The sequence below is a fragment of the Paramisgurnus dabryanus genome, chromosome 13 (assembly GCF_030506205.2).
Source record: "Paramisgurnus dabryanus chromosome 13, PD_genome_1.1, whole genome shotgun sequence".
Lineage (NCBI taxonomy): Eukaryota > Metazoa > Chordata > Actinopteri > Cypriniformes > Cobitidae > Paramisgurnus > Paramisgurnus dabryanus.
Genome location: NC_133349.1, coordinates 2,075,678 through 2,096,183, shown reverse-complemented (window position 1 = coordinate 2,096,183; position 20,506 = coordinate 2,075,678). Strand labels below are relative to the sequence as shown.

Genomic DNA, 20,506 nt, shown 5'->3' with positions numbered 1-20,506 from the left:
CGCTAAGTATATCTTCTGTAAGTCACACTTTCGTAAGGTTGGTCTGGACCATTCGTAAGCTCTCTCTTAGCGTTGTTTGAGCGCAAAACGCTTTCGCCGCTGTCTTTAGAAATCAGCGCAGCGCAGTACAATTCAAACTATGGTATGCTGACAATGATTTTATGTTATGGACATTTTTAAGACTTATAATAAAATATGTTTGCAATGGATACAGGACTATTTATGCAGTTGACTTTATTTGGTATCAGAACTAATGAATCAAAGACGGCGCCGGTGTTTGTTCCTCTTTGAAGTCTGTTCCCTCTATGTTTATAGCGTTTTCATCACGTTACATTTATAATTTATTTAGAAAGATTAAAGATTTCAATTGGTTATACTAAAAAGCAATAATATCATGTATTCTATTACAATTTATTAAATATTTCATATGTGACAGTTTTATGTCTTTTAACATAGCCTGTCTTTTTCTTTTCTTTTTTTCTCTACTGTTTGTTTTAAAACTGTTATGTTTCCAAACATAATTAATATATATTATACATATAATATGATTCATACTGTAAAAATAAATGACTTAAAATCAAGAACAGTCAAGATACATTACATAAATGCACACATATACATCTCAGTAGCCATTAAAACTTTCAATGTATATAAAGAATAAACGTATAATGTGATAAAAATGCTATAAAAACACTACACTGAAGGGAAACATAGGGGAAACAGACTTCCACACAACACCGGCCGCGTAACTGTTAAGTCCATGCCAATTTATTTATTCGTCAACCCTTAAACCTTTTGACATTTTGCCTGACGAGGCTAAATAAAAAAATCGCCTTCCAAGACAACTCATTATGGAGCTGCTAGATCTTCTCAGACCATATTCTCTACCTAGGTTGCTTTTTATTGAAAACATTAATGGTAAGCAAAACCGCATTAAACAGAAATACTGCAGCTGCTTGCCAATCAATTTTGATTGTTAAGTACCTTAACATTCGTATCAAAGTGTATTACATATTTGTTTAAAGTCAATTAGTCAAAACCCATGTCAAGAAGCCGCACAAGTGGCACAACGGGATAAGAAGGGTGGATAAATAGCGAGGGATACCCGATTCGTCTACCCGTATTACTGACAATTTGATCATTTAATTAATAGTCTATATTTTACGGATAACTTAAACTATGTTAAAATAAACGTGACTAATGTTCCATTTGTATATAACGTGTTGTCTTTCTTAACGTCGTAATGCACCTTCGCGTGAAGTGGAAAATCGATCCCTGAGTGATCGATCGCAAATAATTCAGCACCTTCACTTGGGACAGCGCCATTGTACGTCGTACTTAGAGGCAGCGTGTTAAGAAGCTTCCTAAGAGACACTTCGGGGAACACACTTAGGAACATCAACAACTTTGGTAAGATATATCTTTTTGAGTCTTCTTAGCATGCTAAGAGTGAACGTTATCGGGGAACCGGGCCCTGATGTTTAACCATAACAAGCCAAAATAACCAACCTTTAACTGTGACCTACCCTTTCAGTGAATCCATTTAAAATCATGTCTCAACACGCACTAAACAGTTTGACATTGACAAAACTAGAGATTACATTTTTCAATAGAATTATGGTTGAATTTGATTATCTGTTCATATAAATGTATTATCTATTACTTGTGAAGATCAGTGTTTGGAATAACGCCGTTTAAAAGAACGGCGTTACGTAACGACGTTCATTTTTCAGTAACGGGCTAATCTAATTAATTACTTTTCCCACCGTTACAACGCCGTTAACGTTACCGGACGTTAAATGCGGTGCGTTACTATGCACTGACTTAACCTGTGTGATCCAAACGCAACCCTGGCTCACAGCTAGTGAGGAGGTAGGTTAATAACGAGATAAGCGATTATGATTGGCTAAGGCAGAGTAATGTGTTTCATGGTAGCCAATCAGAGCCAGTGTTGTTATACACATGCCAGCGCACGCGCCTGCGGCGACACACACACAGGGCGAATTCCAATCGAAAGTGATGATCACTATGCCCTATTCCCTTCGAAGATCAAATCTCTTGATGTATAAACTCTAGATAAAGTTGCGCAATGTTGTCTGATAGTGTGGCTAATTAAAATACACTTGGTGATAAAATACAGCGTCTTTTTCTGTTTATTTGGATTTTACATCCCCTTCGCGAAGTGCCCTTCAAGGGCGCACAAACGGCATTTGGAATTTACCCACACACACGCAACAACTAAACAGAGATTCGCGGCAGTAGAAGAGATGGCGAGTCAGGAGGAGCAATCCGATGAAAAGTTGGCATTTTCAAGGTGGAGATATAAGCACTACTTCAAATTCATTATGGTCAAAGCAAGAACGTGCATGTAATGTGTACATTATGTCCGGGAGCGAAGACTTTGTCGACATCCGTTGTAAGCAACTCTAATTTAATGAATCATATTGTTAAACTGTTTACTTTTTTAATGAAGAAAACGAAATACAGCAGCCTATGTTTTCCAGACTATTTATCTCAGTTTGATTTATTTAATTTGCTACAGTTATTGCAAACACACTTTATATTATTTAACTGTTTACTTTTGAAGAAAATACCTGAAGTACAGAATGTCTACCAGACCAGTTGTCTGACATTGGGAGTTTGATTTATTTAATTAAGAATACGACTACAGAGCAAACACACTTTTTGTTGTTTAAAAGTTAACTTTTTGTGAACAAAACACTTGGAAGTACAGGTTGTTTACTTGACCAGTTGTCTCAGGTTGAGAGAGTTTTATTTAATTTAGTTTGCTGAAGTTAAATGCACTTTATATGGTGTAACTGTTTACTTTTCTTACAAAGATAATACTTGAAGTGTAGGATAAAACTCTTGCTGTCTGTTGACGTGCAATAAATATGGAAAGTTATGTATGAACACCTGTCTGTTCTACTCATTTCAACTGACATGTGAAAACTGCTAAAAAAATACAAATTCTTTGACATATAGCAACTTTTTTTTACCCGTAACGCAAATAGTTACTTTCCCTGGTAACGAGTTACTTTTATTATAGAGTAATTCAGTTACTAACTGAGTTACTTTTTGGAACAAGTAGTGAGTAACTATAACTAATTACTTTTTTTAAGTAACGTTCCCAACACTGGTGAAGATATTGTACCCATTTCAAAACAATAGGTTATATCCACAACAAGCCTACATTATGTATCCATTGTTACATCACACCCACTTTATGTGTCATCACCTGTAAGATCTGATCTTTTGTGTTTCCTTCAGCACCAAGTGACACCATGGCCAGAGCCGAGGAGATACTGAGAGGAGAGTAGAAGACATTTTTTCCACTTGTGTTTATCTCACTGATCTTCTTAAACACATTGAGAGAGAATTGTGTGTTTGCTGCTGACAAAGACTCCATTTTCACAACCTGAACAAAAGTCAAAGAGAGATTGAGAGAGATACCGAATGATTAGTGTAAGTATATTAGTATAGGCTAGGCTTACTGTACATTTTTATAAAACTACAAACATATGAATAAAATCAAATCATTACCTATTCCTCTGCAAAGACGATTTGCCTCCTACTGTATGTGTCACAGATGAATGAGTTGCTCTTGTCCCCAGTGTTTTTATTATAACATTGCCTCGCCCTAAATTCACCATGCATGAACATTAAACACAACACATTCTTCTGATGATGTAACTGCAACACGCACTTAACATATAACTGTCCCAGCCAACATTGATATGTGGGCCTCACGTGGGTCCTATCTAGGCAGCATGGGTTCCGTGTGGGCATGGGCTTCACATGTGCAATATATGTGGGTCCCATGTGGGTTTCACTATGTGGGCCACATATAGGTTTGCCCATGTGGGATGATAATATGGGACCCTCTGTGAGCAAAATAATTATGCTTGAACATTATCTTTATACATTTAAACTCCTGAAATAATTACTTTTGGTTGATTGTCACTTTTATACAAAGAGCAAATAATATCATAGGATTTTATTAGTATAAAATAAAAAAATAATAATTATTTTCTATTTTGTAATGATAATATTAATTATAATGTTCACCTGCTTATGACTTTTGATAAAATATTAATTTTATTTGGTACTTTTATAAGTCAAAAGTTAAAGAAACTACACTAGTCAACATTTGAAGTGGATCAAAACTGTTAATCAAAATTGCCATAAGACAAGAACGAATATTGGGTATTAGTATTAGGCCCACTTTTATGAAAGGTTTTGATCCATTTCAAATGTCGACTAGTTTAGTTAAAGAAACTATCGAACATTCTGGAAGAAACTGGATGAATGGAATCAGGTGTTTCATCATGAGACATCATTATAACCTGCTACGACATGCTTGACAAAGTAGTCCTGCTTCCAATGTTTGTAATTGCGAATTTCTTCACCTTATATAATATCATATTGCAACCAAACTTTAAAATGACAACTACTAAGATCATAAACATTTAACTTGCAAGAATTCCTGCTCAAACGCAAGGATACAGTTTCTACCAGAGCAGCAGGAGTCTCTCACAACCATTAATAAAAAGATTTGTATACACTTTTTAGAAAATGTAATACTAGGGTGCAAGTTCACGGACTGATGAATCAAAGGAAACGTGCAAGGACATTTAAATGAGTTTGGCTGTGGATGCTTTAAGTTCTACATCAAACTGTTGAGCAAAGATTAAATGATGATCAAAATAAAGACCATCTCCAGAACAGTGAGCAATGTTTGTGTTGTTTTTGAGTCCTAAGTAAGAGTTTGACTTTTTTCATTGCTTGTTTTAAGTGTTATGTTAATTTTATTTTTAGTCATTACCTGCATAGCAATTTAAATGTTTTTGATTATTTTAGTGTTGAAAGTGTAATAAAATGACAATTTTGATATACTGAACCTTTACAGTTTTTTCCATATTGCACCTCCTTCATGTTTTGTGATGTTATAGATGAATGAACAGTTGAATATTAATGCTAAATATATATAAATATAAAGAACTGAAATTGTGTTGCGTTTATTGGTTATCAATTTTAATGAAATATATTATTTAAATAAATATTAAGTAAATTACAATTAAGCATTAAAGTTATAATTACTACATAAGGGACCAGTATCCAAAAACCCATACTGGGCCCTGGTATTTAACATGTGGGCTTCATTATGTGGAGGCAATATAGGTCCTTTGTGTTGTGGACGAACCCATATAGGGGCTACATATAAAGTCCAATTTGGGCCCCACCTCACAATGTTGGCTGGGATGCGCATTTTTTATTAAATAGTCTTTGTGCTTCTTACTATATGCAGTTACTATACAACAAAGTCACATTTGCGCGCCAGTGTGAGTGAAGCTCATGGTCGTTTCTCAAACGGAAGGCTGCATCCTTCGGAGGTCGCATTTGCAGGCTGCATACATCAAAAACTGTCTTATTTCAACATATTTACAATTAATATTTATAAAACAATAAATATTGGCAATATGCTTTACTTGCGAATGTAATGATCAGTTAACTGAAATAAACCAGGCTGCATATGCGACCTCCGGATGATGCAGCCTGTTTGAAAAATGGCCCATGAGTTTTAACCACAACTCCCATAATGCATTTGCACTTTTGCCTTCATGTGCTATCAAAATATCGTAAATACAAGTTTCACAGGTGAAAATTGTACGTGGATGTGTCATAAGTACTTACTGAGGGAGGACAAAGTGTAGACCCAAGAGCAGTTTATTAAACATTAATTAAATTAGTTAAATTTAATTAAATAGGGACAGCGAACCAATCAGAACATGACACATAAGGGGACATGGAAAAAAGAGACAACATGGCAGGACAAGATTTCAAAATCAAAGACATGAACATGAAAAACAACCCTTCATAATAAAAGACTTAAACAAAACACAAAACACCACTCTGACAGGACGGTCCTCTGATGTTGTGTTTACCTCTGGAAGTTCGGAAATAAATTTAATCCCAAATTCAGCAGATGGGTGGGTGAAAGGGGCAAGAATTTCTGCTTAAATGGACAATGTGTAGTTTTTTAAATATTTTATTAATCCAAATCAATGTCTTTATTCATAAATATGTCCTCATTGGTGTAAAATGATCTCTGCTGATGATCTGACTTTTCTTTGTAAGTTTAGAATTTCTTTTCTTTACTTAAATTGAACAGGTAAGTCCAAGAAGGCTTCCATGTCGTTCCGCCGTATTGAAAAACTATAATAGAAGAGAGAGACAAAAAGCAGTAGCCGCAACGCGTTTTCGTTCAGAACACGTGAACCAGCTGAAATGGATAAGGAGATCAGTGATTACATAATGGCTACCGTAGTTGCAACATGCATTTGGAAAAGCGAGGCGCTAGAGAGCACTATTCGTTTGAATGCAAAATACAATTTCACCACTAGATGGGCAAAAATCCTACTTACTGTCCTTTTAAAGTAGTTAGTAACATACTGTGTTTAAATAACATTTCCCTAAGACACATAAGTATGAACCTGGTGTCTTTCCAACAAAAAACACCTGAACACAAGCTCGTAATCCTAATTTAAGACTTTTCCGATAGCACGTGAATGCAGCATTACTGTCATGTCTCAAATTATGTTCCTAAATTCTGTCATAATTAAAGGTCCTGTTCTTTCTGTGTTTTTGAAGCTTTGATTGTGTTTACAGTGCGCAATATAACACATGTTCATGTTTCACGTGTAAAAAAACCACGTTGACTGTAGGCTTTGAAAGGCGAATCCTGTTACAGAAAATATATCGACTGGCAGTGAACTTTGAGCTTGATCATTTTACAGGTATTATTTATGCTATTATAGCAACATTACACACTAATTAGGGTTTAAAAAAATGGGATCAGAAAGAACGTGACCTTTAAACTCTGTTTTATATGCATATTGTAGACGTTACTTTGTGTTACATTGATGTTACCATTTGAAAACTTGTGATAACTTTTGAAAACTTTATAGTTCGTTTCACATCTTTTTTTTTTTTTTTACATTTTTGACTGCTTTTACATCTTTATGAAAAGAAAAGCATAAAGCCCTGATTACAGTTCATTTTAAGGAAAGGAGGGGGTTATAAAGATGAGAAGATAAAAATACCATAAGCACTTAATCCTCATGTTCTGCTTTTTTATTATTTTGTATTCTTGTCTTTACGTTTATGCTGTGTTTTGGGAGATATGGAGTATTTTTTCCTATTTACCCCCAAAATTTCCTCAATTACATCTTTAGCGTGAATAAAATGTAAAATTTTTATGAAAAAAAAATCTAATTTAAGTTAAATATAGGTTGTTTCTGGATATTGATCTAGCTGTAAGAAGCAGAGTTTTGCCATCTGTTGGTTAGAGAAAAACCTGTAGGAATTAGTTAAAAAAAAATTTTTTTGATCATAGAGGGCCTTAGAGATCCATTCATTTATCCTATCACAACTTTTATGATACATTTTGTGCGTGCCTAGGTCTCAACCCATGTGTCTGAATTGGGTACCAACCTGTACTTTTTGAAAGGGTACCAACCCGCCCCATTGACAGTCTTTGTACTTTTGTTTTTGTGTGTACATCAGTAAATAGATACAGAGAGCAATAACTGTTATTTTTATGTAATTTATACAATATCTGGAATTTAATTTTCAAGGTTTGATGTTGATTCTTATAACACAAGCAGACACATTTATTATAAAGACCATTTATTGAACCCAACATAAACAAACGTATTATATATGCATGTAAACCCAATACCCTCTTACAAAAATCTCTGGAAATGATGTGTAAGTCACACAATGCCACTCATAAGGAAAATACACAGAATGAAGAGGATATTCTGGCATCAAAAACTTTATCCCTCTATTATGCGATCATTCACTAAAGTTTATCTATTAGCCTAATCAAAGAGAAAATGCTATAAAAGTGCAAACATTCAAGATATGTGTCATCATCTGTAAGATCTGATCTTTTGTGTTTTCTTTAGCACCAAGAGACACCATGGCAAGAGCCGAGGAGATACTGAGAGGAGAGTAGAAGACATTTCCACTTGTTTTATTGCTTTATCTTTTTTATTTACCACGACTACAGAATCTACCTAGAGCAGGGGTCTCAAACCTTTTTGTGAGAAAAGGCTACCACAATGTATAAAACCCACGGGCACCATGTTGGAGACCACTGACCTAGAGTATGAATACTTGCCCAACATGTAAAGTATCTGTCACATGCATGTTTAGTTCAATTCTTAAAGTTGTTTAATAGCATTGTTCCCTGGTATAATTTATTTTGTAATGAAGTGCATTTTATGCAAGGATAGGGAAACAAACATTTGGTTATATTCAAACTAAAACCTTTGATTAGATACGAGATACAGTACACAGCTCATGACCATAACCCCAGTCTAGAACTTTCATTGTACAATCATTCAAAACAAGCGAAAACCTTCAGAAACGAAACTCTTGAGAAGGTCAAACAAGCAGGAGGAGCTCATGGAGAGGAGAAGCGTCCAAAAAACGGAATGGTGTTGGTGGGATTGTGTCGGATGAGGAACAGGAAGGGATGATCAGCTTTGAAGTCATTTGGAGGCATGCTTAGTAACCCCATGACAACACCAGTAGCCGCTGCTGCTTCTGTTCCTTCTTCATTGACTTCAACAAAGGATTTATGAATCACCTCAGACACCACCAGATCATTATTGGGGGACATGCCTGAAAAATTTGCCTTCCCCTTCTCAAAAGCATCCACCATTCCCAGTTTCACCAACAGATTCTTCATGTTGTAGGTTTCTTCCAGCTTGAATTTGGGCAGAGATATCTGAATTTTTTCTACACTCATCATCTCACGCTTGGTCCACTCCATGAGCTTCTCATAGGTCAGTGTTTTCTCCAGCTGGATAAGAGAGTTATGTTAATGTCTATCTGATGATGTTAAATAAAGCTTTAAAGACTCTCAATCTCTCCTGTCTCACCTGCTGAAGTCCAGTGGTGTCGTCTTCAATCTCATTTGGAAGGATGATAAACATACTCAGATTCTTCCCAACATACGGCAGCTCCAGGATCTTACTGTTCACCTCTGGGATGAAGCCCACAAGAAACTTTGATGTCTGACTCATCATCTTCACTGGTTTAGTTTCATTCTGCCAAAGATCAATGAGAACACAAGAGTTATAACCCCTCATATCTCATGACTGTTACCTGCATTAACAATCAGATCAAGATCATTGAATCTCACCTTGTTCACTTTAAACTGTTGTTCAACTGTGGCTTCCTTTTTGAATTTTTTCTCCCAGTTTCCTTTGAAGTAGATGGCGTTCACCAAAACCAAACGAGTCATATCATTGACGATCCCCTGTGCCAGCAAGTCTTTGATCTTCCCTAGGATACAACTTGATATTTAATTTTGAGACCATATGGCAAATTTAAAGTATCAAAAATGTTCACAGTGGTTTTAACCTTGTGTCGTTTTCTCCACCCAGTTGTTGATGTTGACGCGTGCAGCTTCTGAGTTTTTTATGAAGTCCACAGACTCCAGTCCAGCCTGGTAGTATTTCTGTGTCTCACTAATGAATTTCTATAACACAGTAAATGAAATGAAGTAAAAGTCACATTAGATCTGAGAATCTTTATTAACACGAGTGAGAGACTGAATAAACTCATCTTACATCAATAAACTGATAGGATTTCTCTCCATACAGACGATTGGCAAGACTCAACATATATGGGACTCCTGGTTTGTTCAACTCGCTCATGAGTTTTTTGTAGCTGGAATGAATGAGATCCTCCTGTTGAACAGAAGATTTCTCTTTAAATCAACACTGATAAATATAATTGAAATAGACACTAGCAAAGAAATGTAATGCATTAATCAAAAAAATCAAACACTGTTATTGTTACTATAATGTCATAAGGTTTGTGTCTCATGTATTTATACTGAACCTTTAGGTGAGAAGAAATCAGGGGCTCCAGGGGCTTTTGCAGCTTTGGAGGTTGACACTGACTCTTCACAGGTTCCTTGAGTTTTGGAGTTTGCTGCATCATTGGTGGTTCAGATTGACCCTTGACACAAACCGGTATGTCGGATTTCTTAATCTCATGCTTTATTGGCTGGTCACCTTTGACACAAACCGGTATGTCGGATTTCTTAATCTCATGCTTCATTGGTGGTTCAGATTGACCCTTGACACAAACAGGTATGTCGGATTTCTTAATCTCATGCTTCATTGGTGGTTCAGATTGACCCTTGACACAAACAGGTATGTCGGATTTCTTAATCTCATGCTTTATTGGCTGGTCACCTTTGACACAAACCGGTATGTCGGATTTCTTAATCTCATGCTTTATTGGCTGGTCACCTTTGACACAAACCGGTATGTCGGATTTCTTAATCTCATGCTTTATTGGCTGGTCACCTTTGACACAAACCGGTATGTCGGATTTCTTAATCTCATGCTTTATTGGCTGGTCACCTTTGACACAAACCGGTATGTCGGATTTCTTAATCTCATGCTTTATTGGCTGGTCACCTTTGACACAAACCGGTATGTCGGATTTCTTAATCTCATGTTTTATTGGCTGGTCACTTTTGACACAAACCGGTATGTCGGATTTTTTTATCTCATGCTTTATTAGTGGGTCAGCTTTGACACAAACAGGTAAGTCCTCTATCTTCATCTGCAGCAGAGCTGGTTCAGATTTTTTAAGACACAGAACCTACAACAACATAAATGGAAAAATTGGCAATCAAATATAACTTCACAGTTCTAATAACTCAAAATCTATTGTGAATACAGTTATCAAATAAATTGTCAATTGAATATGCATTCAGTACTGTGCAACAGACAGTTTACATAAATGTTATTTTGTTCACATAATGAATAGAAGTGAAGGTACACAGATTTGGCCCATGGTTCATAATGAAGGACTTGAGATTTGATTGGTATTTTAGTTCATAATTAAGTTTAATGAGATTTGAACAGTATTTTAAAGATAAAAGCAATGCAGTAATTGGACTTTATGTGTCATCACCTGTAAGATCTCATCATGTGTGTTTCCTTTAGCACCAAGTGACACCATGGCCAAAGCCGAGGAGATGCAGAGAGGAGAGAAGAAGACATTTCCACTGGTCTTACTGATCTCCTTAAACACATTGAGAGAGAATTGTGTGTTTGCTGCAGACAAAGACTCCATTTTCAGAACCTGAACAAAAGTCAAAGAGAGATTGAGAGTGATACAGAATGATTAATTACTAATTATATTATTAGTAAATCAGTATTATTAGTAAAACAGTATAAGTTTAATTGGAAAATGAACATTAATTGAATTGTGTAATGTTTCCCATTTTGTGCTTGAGCTGCATGGACAAAACCTGATGATGGGGTTCTTAAAATGGTGGTCTGCGAAATAATTTACTATATATAAAAATGTGGCATTTACGGTTATGATCTTTCAGTTTTATATACTCTAATATTAGTATAGTATCAAACGCAAGAATCCTGTGCGTGCGTTCCTGTAGAGGTGCAGATACTAGTGTTGAAAAGATGACCTTAAAAATAAGATGATACTTTTACTAACACTGCAGAAAATGAAAAGACAGCAGAGTAAATTATAATCTTGTATTTTATTTTGCCCTATGTAGTACCACCGCAGATTATGCAGAAAAAAGGTTTATGCTGCTTGCCGAAAAGGGTATTCTTGCACAACAGGAAGCTGCAGTTTCAGGACCGCAGTTCTAGGACCCGACTTTTTTGTGTGAAAGCGCCACCTACCACGCTGGATAAACAAAAGCACTAATTTAAAGGTGGGGTGCATGATCTCTAAAAGCCAATGTTGACATTTAAAATCACCTAAACGAACACACCCCTATCCCAATTAAATCTGGACCTTCTTTTGATAGACCCGCCCCACACATAGCAACCCAGGCAATGATGTCGGTTAGTAGACACGCCCCTTACTGCTGATTGGCTACAAGTGTGTTTTGGTACACGGCACGACTCGCTTTTCCAAAGTGTTTTTAAAAAATCATGCACCCCGCCTTTAAGATGGATGACATTGGCAGCAATCAGACTGAGAGTACTGTTTTAAATATACGTTTTATATTATAAATAGAGCTGGGCATAGATTCAGTTCAGTTCAGTTCAGCAAATTTATTTCAAGCATACAATGCAAAATGTACAATATGTACAACACAACAACAATTAAAAACAAAAAACAAAAAACAAAACAAAAACAAAACAAAACAAAACAAAAAAACTACTGATAAGTCAAGATTCATTGCATGCTTGAAAAGGAGTGGGCTGAAGTTTAGCACTTATTAATTCCCACCCCTCCTTCAAACTCTTGATACCTTACATTTCCTTACACAACTTATAAGTTACATTTCTTACACAACAAAAACCCGTAATCTTCATGCATTTATACAATATGTTAGCAACAGGCATTCGGGCTTAACCAACTCATATTCCTATTTCATATTTTTATAACATTCAAAAATCATTTCTTTAAATCTTTTCCTAAATTGTTTTATATTTAGACATTTCTTAAGCTTCTCATTTAGGTTATTCCACAGTTTTACCCCTTGTATGGAAACACAAAAACTTTTCTTCCTACTATGTACCATTGGTAATATGAAATTTAATTTTCCTCTCAACACATACCCTCCTTCTCTCCAAGTAAATAATTTCTGTACGTTTTGAGGTAAATCATTACACTTTGCCCTAAAAAGAATTTGCACAGTCTGTAACTGCACCAAATCTTTAAATTTTAATAATTTAGACTCCATAAAAAATATATTAGTATGTTCCCTATAACCCGCCCCATGAATGATCCGTAAAACTCTCTTCTGTAAAATAACAAGTGGCTGAAGTGTTGCTATATAATTATTTCCCCATATTTCCACACCATAAATAAAGTATGGCAAAACTAATGAACAATAAAGCATACGTAAAGACTTCTTATTTAAAAATGGTCTTGCTCTACCAATTATTGCTATACTCCTTGAAACCTTACTCCTAACATAACTAATATGTGGTTTCCAATTCACTTTATTGTCAATAATAACTCCTAAAAATTTTATTTCATTGACCTTTTCAATGACCACTCCATTCATCTTGATTTCAATTTGCAAATCATTTCGACCATTTCCGAACATCATTAGTTTAGTTTTCTTTAAGTTTAGCGATAATTTGTTTGTATCAAACCATAATTTAATCTTCTCTAATTCCTTATTTGTCTCCTGCACTAGCAACTGTAGATCATTTCCTGAACAAAAAATATTAGTATCATCAGCAAACAGCACTAATTTCAATACTTCTGACACTTGACATAAATCATTAATGTAAATAAGAAACAATTTTGGGCCTAACACCGCCCCCTGTGGAACTCCACAAGAAATTTCCAAGCATTCAGAACAATAATCTCCCAACTTCACAAACTGCTTTCGCTGAGTCAAATAACTTCTTATCCAATTTAATACCTTTCCTCTTATCCCATATCTCTCTAATTTTCTCAACAAAATTTCATGATTGATGGTATCAAACGCCTTCTGTAAATCAACAAATATTCCAATAGTATGCATTTTGTTGTCTACCGAACTTGATATTTCTTCTATAAAATCTAACAATGCCAGTGATGTTGCCCTTTTTGCTCTAAATCCATACTGACATTCATTAAATATACTATGTTTTTCCAAAAAGTTGTCAAGACGAGTGATAAAAAGTTTTTCCAGAATTTTTGAAAATTGTGGAAGCAGAGAAACCGGTCTATAATTTGTAAATTGATGTTTATCTCCTGATTTATAAAGTGGAATGACCTTAGCTATTTTCATTTGATTAGGAAATTTACCAGATTGAAATGATAAATTATAAATATAGGTAAGAGGTTTTGAAATGGCATCAATAACATTTTTCACCACTACCATATCAACATTATTACAATCATTTGAGGTTTTGTTCTTACATTTTGAAACGATTTGAATTATTTCACTTTCCTCCACCGGCGAAAGGAACATGGAATTTACATTTCTTTCAATAGAACAATAACCATATTGATTACTTCTGGGGTCAGGAACATTCTCTGCCAACTCTTTCCCAATATTGACAAAAAATGTATTGAATGTATTTGCCACCTCTATCATATTATAATTGTCTTTGTCTCCTATATTAAAATATTTAGGATAACTTAACTGGCCAGAAGATTTTTTTATTACTTTATTCAATATTTTCCACATTTCCCTCACATCAGATTTCTTAGTTTCTATTAATTTATTGTAGTAATCTTTCTTAGTTTTCCTCAAGATATTAGTTAATTTATTTTTGTATTTCTTGTACTTATTTTCCGCCTCTTTGGTTCTTTGTTTAAAAAACTCCTTATAAAGCAAGTTCTTCTTTTTGATTGCATTTTTCAATCCCTTCGTGATCCAGGGATAACCTTTTTTATTCGACATTGTACACATTTCCTTCAATGGACAATTTTTGTCATATAGTTGTTTAAATATTCTCATAAACTCATCATAAGCATCATGTACATTACTCTTGTCATATATACCATCCCAATTTTGTTCAAATAAATCGTTCTTAAAAACATTCAAGGACTCTTCTGATCTTAATCTTTTGAATTTACTTAGTGGTTTCTGATGAGGCTTACAATCACTCTCAAACACTGTAAATACGGGCAAATGATCACTGATGTCACTTATTAATATTCCACTTATTGCATCATTAAAGATTTCATTTGTTAGAATATTATCGATTAGTGTAGCGCTATGGGTCGTTATCCTCGTAGGTCTAGTGATTTTGGGGTACAAATTCAAACTATAAATTGTGCTGATGAAATTTTCTGTCAATTTATGCTTATTTGGATTGAGCATATCTATATTAAAGTCTCCACAAACAATAATTGTTTTACTAGCTTTCTTGGTATACATTTCCTCCATATATTCACTAAATTTTTCAACACATGAGCCTGGTTTTCTATAAATACAACTTAGGATCACATTCTTCCTATATTCTCTATGCAACTCAATTGTTAAACATTCAAATATATTTTCAACAGTGAGACTCATATCCTCCACAACACTAAATCTCAAGTTAGTGTCCACAAATAATGCCACACCTCCTCCTGCTCCATGTTTTCGGTCCATGTGTACAAAATCATATCCATCCAACTCAAAATTTTCTTTTTTCTCCTTATGCATCCATGTTTCAGATAAAGCAATTATACTAAATGGTTGTACCAACCCCTGCAGATAGTTCTTAATATTTTCAAAATTTGCATAGAGACTTCGACTGTTTATATGTATAACGGAGAGTCTGCCATCTTTTTTAATTTGATTGTGCATTTCATCTGTATAGTAACCACAGTTTTTATTGGCACAAGTAAAAAAGTTTTTGTCCGGATCAATATCATATTCCATATCCAAACTTATGCAATCAGTATGTTCAAATATTTGCAACTCCAGACTGGTTGTATCTTCTGCTTCAGCTGAGTGTTTTATTTGAGTATGTATGCCAGTCAGCTTACCTCGTATTCCAGTAGCCTGACAACCTTGTTTACTCATACTCAGTCAGCTCTTCCAAACCCCTCACCACCAATACCTTCGCCTCTTCTGGGCTTCCATTTAGTTTTATGAACACTTTACAGTTGGCAGTCCAAGTATGTTGTATTTTCTTCATTTTCCTCAGGTACCTAGCTTTCTTTGCGATGTCTGCATTGTGCTTTGTGAGGTGCTCATTGATATAAACGTTTGTTCCTTTGAGCTTTTTTCCTTCCCTCAAAATCGCAATCTTGTGTTTCCTGTTTGCAAATCTCATGATGACCGTAGATTTATCGCTGGATGTCCTCCTCGGCAATCCAGATTAATCTCATACAAAATAAAAGTAATTTTTTGCATAACATATGAGTTTGTGCTGTGTGTAAATATTATGTATATGTAAACACATACACATACTTATATATAGATTTAAGAAATGTTTTATTTATATATCATTTTTTTTATTTATATATATATATATATATATATATAATATAAAATATATAAAAATATAAATAAATATATATACACATGTAAATGTTTCTAAAATACATACATGAATGTGTGTGTATTTATATATACATAGTAATTACACACAGCACAAACTCATATGTTATGCAAAAATGTCTTTTATTTTGTATGAGATTAATCTATGCCCAGCTCTAATTATAAACGTAACGATGCAAAGCTTACATATAGTGAGAACTGCTAACTATGAATTAATATTTAATTCCCACAAATTAAGAATTTGTGTGCTAGTTTTATTAATTACTATGGCATTCTTAATCCGTGGCCATGATGTCACCCTTCAAATACATCACGCGGCACGCCAGCACATTTATTACACTTAACAAGAAAATAAGAGCATGTTGATGTGAGCTGTGTATAATTTACCTTTGGCTTAATGTATAAGTGTGAAAACTTCCTTAATACTCATTGTCAAAAAAATAGTGATTTCACCAAGTAAGATGTGATCCTGGATCAACACCATTGTTGGTCCTGTATCAACATTTTCATTAACCAAATAAGATTGAACTGGGGTCCTGAAACTGCCGCCTCCGGTTGTGCAGAAACGTTAGGTGTGTTCGAGATCATCCGGCGCTGCGCAGACCGATCGGCGAGGTTTGCCGCTTGCAGTCGAGGGAGGAACTGAAGACGGAGCTGTGAAGCCGGACACCTGCTGCTTGCCGTAGTGACGTTTGCGCCGTGTTTCCTTGTTATTAATCGCGAATGAAGTGAATTAGATGCTGAATTTGATAAAAACAAACCTTTTAATAAAAAGTTGCAACCAGAAACATTTTATATCGAATATTTTAATTGCTGCTTATACTGTATACCCAAAAATAACGGGAAACAAGCCTATATTATTAAAATACCAATAGAGTTTGTTATTTTCCTTTTTATTTTATTACACGACAGAATATAACATATTTAAGCATATTAAAGTGTTTTTTCCTGTTTTAAAACATGAATTTATAATGTTTATTAGTGGAACTAAAGGTTGGATTAAACTTGAAACGCACGTGATCGTTGTCATCAGTGAGGCGACCAATCACGTCAAGCTGTTACGTCATTACAACTCCGGGCAGCCGCTCTGGAGAAGCTGCACCGGCTGAGCTAGCCGGCTACTCTCGAAACGCTCTCGCGGTACTTAAAAACCATATGACACAGTCACGTGCATGCAGCGCCAGCTGAAGTCGGACAAACTTACTAACCGGAATGCACTGCTTCAAGTCAGCCGCCGATCGGTCTGCGCAGCGCCGCATGAAGTCGAACACACCTATAGATATATACACTAGATGTCGCCTTGGCTACGGCAGTTCATTGGACCGAATGCGTCAAATAGAGCCGCCATCTTGAAACAAGGGGAGCTCCGCATCAGCGTCATTGTAGGCAATGGTGTAAAGGAAATAAAATCACCATAAATCGTCATGAATGCGATTTTCTAGTTTTTCTTTTGGTTCGTTTCAACAGTCAGACATTTATTTAGCATTGAGTCCATGAAAAAATTAAAGTTTTGATATTATGAAAGTCTACTTTTTCTAACTATAATGCACAGTTCTAGTAGGTCTAAAATCCATACGCTGCACAAAAGTCCGGCATCGTCCATGAATTCGAAGTACAGGCGGAGATAGCGGCTTTACTTAGCTACTTCCTATGACAAGACCCCTGTTCCAAGATGGCGGCGGTTGTGATGCATGCTTAGAACCCCAATAATCCTACCTCCATTTAGATCCAACATCTCGCGAGATTTGGCCGTAGCTGTATCTCCTCTAGCTAGAACAGAAGAAACAGCGGTGTGGCTCCGAGGGAAATGAATCTTGTAAGTTTACATTCCTTTGAATCTTTATAGTTTTGACTGTTGAGATAACTGAAATATCTTGGTTTAAATATAAAGTAAATCCCTGTATATCCTATTTATGCCATATTATTTAAATGACACTATATGTTGTGTTTTTGAACCGTGGTAACGTTAAGTAAGTTAGCGAGTTGTGCTCAAGACGTTTATTTACATCCGTTGTGTGGTGAATGTTAAAGTCTATGCCGTTCTTTGCAGATAAAATATTTGAAGAATCAACATCTGCTTAACTGAATGCTTGGGTGCTATTTTCACTAAACAACTTTTTTAATAACAACATAACCATAGGACGTATCATTTTTGCTTCATGTAAATGCAGTTTTCTTAAAGCCGAGTTTGAATTTACCAACAAGCCTTTTTATATAACTAACTGTTCATTTCAAGGTGGATTCAGTAATTCTCAGAAAAAATTGCTACGAACACATATGCCACACATGCATGCATTCTTTCATTTCTAATACTTTATTTATTTATTTGTAAATGTATTAATGGTGAATGTTATTACAAAAGTTCCAGAAAGGTTTTAGCAGCTTCACAGTCACTGACACAATCTGTCAGATGTACAGGTACAGAATAAATATTATTAATATTTTTGTGTAACTGTAATTTGTACAGCAGTCACTCAGTATACAATTATAAATAACAATTTTAAAAGATTGTGTGTCTGTTATTTTTTTTATACATTAAATCTGCTTAGGACACCCTAGGCCAACAGCATTTGCAAAAAACATAAATATTAATGTTTAAAAACCACACGATTTAGAGTATACTGTACATTGCATAAAGTATCTAACAGATGAATAAAAAAATCATTACCTTTTCCTCCGAATCGACGATTTGCCTCCTATGAGATGATTTAAGTTGTTTGTTGCAAGTTTTTTTTTTTATAGCGGTGCTACGCCCTAAATTCAGCATGAAAATAAAACACAACACATTCTTCTCATGTGACTGTTAAGCTGGGGACACACCTTAGTCTATTTATTTTTCTCACAGATTATTAATGTAATTTGATCATAACTAGTCTCTTCCAGTTGTGCTCAGTCATTGTTTACAATCACAGATAAAAATAATTTATGCAAGAAAGACTCTTTAAGTCTTTTGAGTCGAATCTTTTTCCGTAAGTTCCCAGCATGAGAGCAGTTGGCATCCTAAAAGTGAGAGGGGACATTGGTTTTTCTTTTTTTTTCAGTTTTTAACCTTTAAACCTTGATTTTTGGGGTTAGATTTGGGATTTGCTTTAGGATTTCATTTAATATATAGGTTTTTCCATGTTTGGTCTATTAAACCAGTGGTTCCCAAACTTTTTCAGCGTGTGTATGGTGCATTCCTTTGCGCCCCCCCAAAGAAAATTTGTGACAAAAAACTGTTCTAAAACTCAACATTTTAATTAAAAAAAAACATTAAATTATACAAAAAAGTAGTGCTTTTGGTTAGTAGCCTTATTTTCTTAGGTTTAATTACACAGAATTCATGATAAATAAATGTATTTCATAAAATGTCATAAAACTGGGGCCCACCTGGCACCATCTCGCGGCCCCCCTGGGGGCCCCGGCCCCCAGTTTGAAAACCACTGTATTAAACCATGGTCGCCTGGAGCTGGGGTTAGAATGTCATTTCATTTAACAAAAAATTTGCTTTAACCCCAAACCCAAGCGACAATGGTAAAAAAACAGAAACAATTTGAAACCAACCAATACATAAAACAACATGAAAATTGGAAAATTGGAATTTGTTGTATATTGCACAACTTTTTACACTGCATGCAATTCATACCAATTATATATATTCAGTATATTTGTATGTATGTATATGTATGTATGTGATAATATTGTATTTTATATATATGTACAGTGCATAAAAAGTCTACACACCCCTATTTAAATTGCAGGTTTTTGTGATGTAAAAAATCGAACCGAGATTAATCATTTTAGAACCTGTTCCACCTTTATTGCCAAATTTCAACCTATATTTTAAAGTGAATAAGAATAAGAATCATTTTGGGGTGAAAAATGGCAAGTAAAATTTTTACAATAGCCAGGTTGCATAAGTGTGCTCCCCTCAAAACGTATTTGAAGCGCCCGCCGTCAGTTTCGCACATATTGACTTTGCAATATTTTGTCATTTTTCATTGCAAAAGCTTTCTATCTTTGTCAAATTGGTTGTGTGTCTCCTTTACACAGCCCTCTTCAGATCACCCCATAGATTTTTGATGGAATTTAGATCTGGACTCTGTCTGGGCCATTCCAAAACCTTGATCTTGTTTTGGTGAAGCTATTCCTTTGTTCATTTGGAGGTGTGCTTCTGGTTGTTTTCCTGCTGCAAGGGGAAATTCCTCTCCATCTTAAGTGTTTTGGCAGAAGCCTGTTAGTCACGGGTGCCCAACCCTGTTCCTGGAGGGCTACCATCCTGCAGATTTGAGCTCCAACCCCAATGAAACACAGCTAAAGCAGCTAATCAAGGTGTTCAGGGTTGCTTGATAATTACAGACAGGTGTGTTGGAGCTGGGTTGGAACTGAAGTCTACAGGACAGTAGCTCAACAGGAGCAGGGTCGGGCACCCCTGCCTTAAGGTTTTGGGCAAAAATTTACTGGTATTTGGAGCTATTCATTAATCCATCCATCCACCCCGATTAAAAGCCT

General features: G+C 35.2%; 3 protein-coding genes across 6 annotated transcripts in view; all 3 read right to left on the bottom strand.

Annotated features, from left to right (window-relative positions):
* Positions 1-20,506, bottom strand: part of LOC135789236 (leukocyte elastase inhibitor-like) — a 33,136-nt gene that overhangs the window by 2,665 nt on the left and 9,965 nt on the right. The window contains exons 1-3 of one of the 4 annotated variants that reach the window (XM_065298989.2): positions 5,695-5,736; positions 3,544-3,640; positions 3,239-3,418 (exon numbers count right to left, since the gene is read on the bottom strand). The exons of 2 other annotated variants lie outside the window; for them this stretch is intronic. In XM_065298989.2, the coding sequence (XP_065155061.1) occupies positions 3,239-3,409 (171 nt within the window). In that variant the 5' untranslated portion in view covers positions 3,410-3,418; positions 3,544-3,640; positions 5,695-5,736. Of the gene's footprint in view, positions 1-3,238; positions 3,419-3,543; positions 3,641-5,694; positions 5,737-20,506 lie in introns of those variants that run through there. One more of the 4 variants, XM_073811528.1, reaches the window with a different exon arrangement.
* Positions 7,673-10,171, bottom strand: LOC135789239 (leukocyte elastase inhibitor-like). The gene is made up of 6 exons (XM_065298997.2): positions 9,919-10,171; positions 9,645-9,764; positions 9,436-9,553; positions 9,215-9,357; positions 8,952-9,119; positions 7,673-8,872 (listed from the first exon to the last, which is right to left on the bottom strand). The coding sequence occupies exons 1-6, from the start codon at positions 10,138-10,140 to the stop codon at positions 8,471-8,473; spliced, it is 1,173 nt and encodes a 390-aa protein (XP_065155069.1). The 5' UTR covers positions 10,141-10,171; the 3' UTR covers positions 7,673-8,470.
* LOC135717753 (uncharacterized) lies at positions 10,144-18,832 on the bottom strand (the record flags this gene model as incomplete). The annotated part of the gene is made up of 3 exons (XM_065239931.1): positions 18,684-18,832; positions 11,008-11,178; positions 10,144-10,692 (listed from the first exon to the last, which is right to left on the bottom strand). Coding segments are annotated over exons 1-3 (819 nt in total), but the record flags the coding sequence as incomplete, so codon positions are not given.

Coding starts and splice junctions, on each gene's coding strand:
- LOC135789239 (XM_065298997.2), bottom strand. CDS start 10,140: ATGAAGCATGAGATTAAGAAATCCGACATACCGGTTTGTGTCAAAGGT. Junction 9,765..9,918: donor TGATTTCTTCTCACCTAAAG/GTTCAGTATAAA, acceptor TCTGTTCAACAG/GAGGATCTCATTCATTCCAG. Junction 9,358..9,435: donor GGTGGAGAAAACGACACAAG/GTTAAAACCACT, acceptor GTTGTATCCTAG/GGAAGATCAAAGACTTGCTG.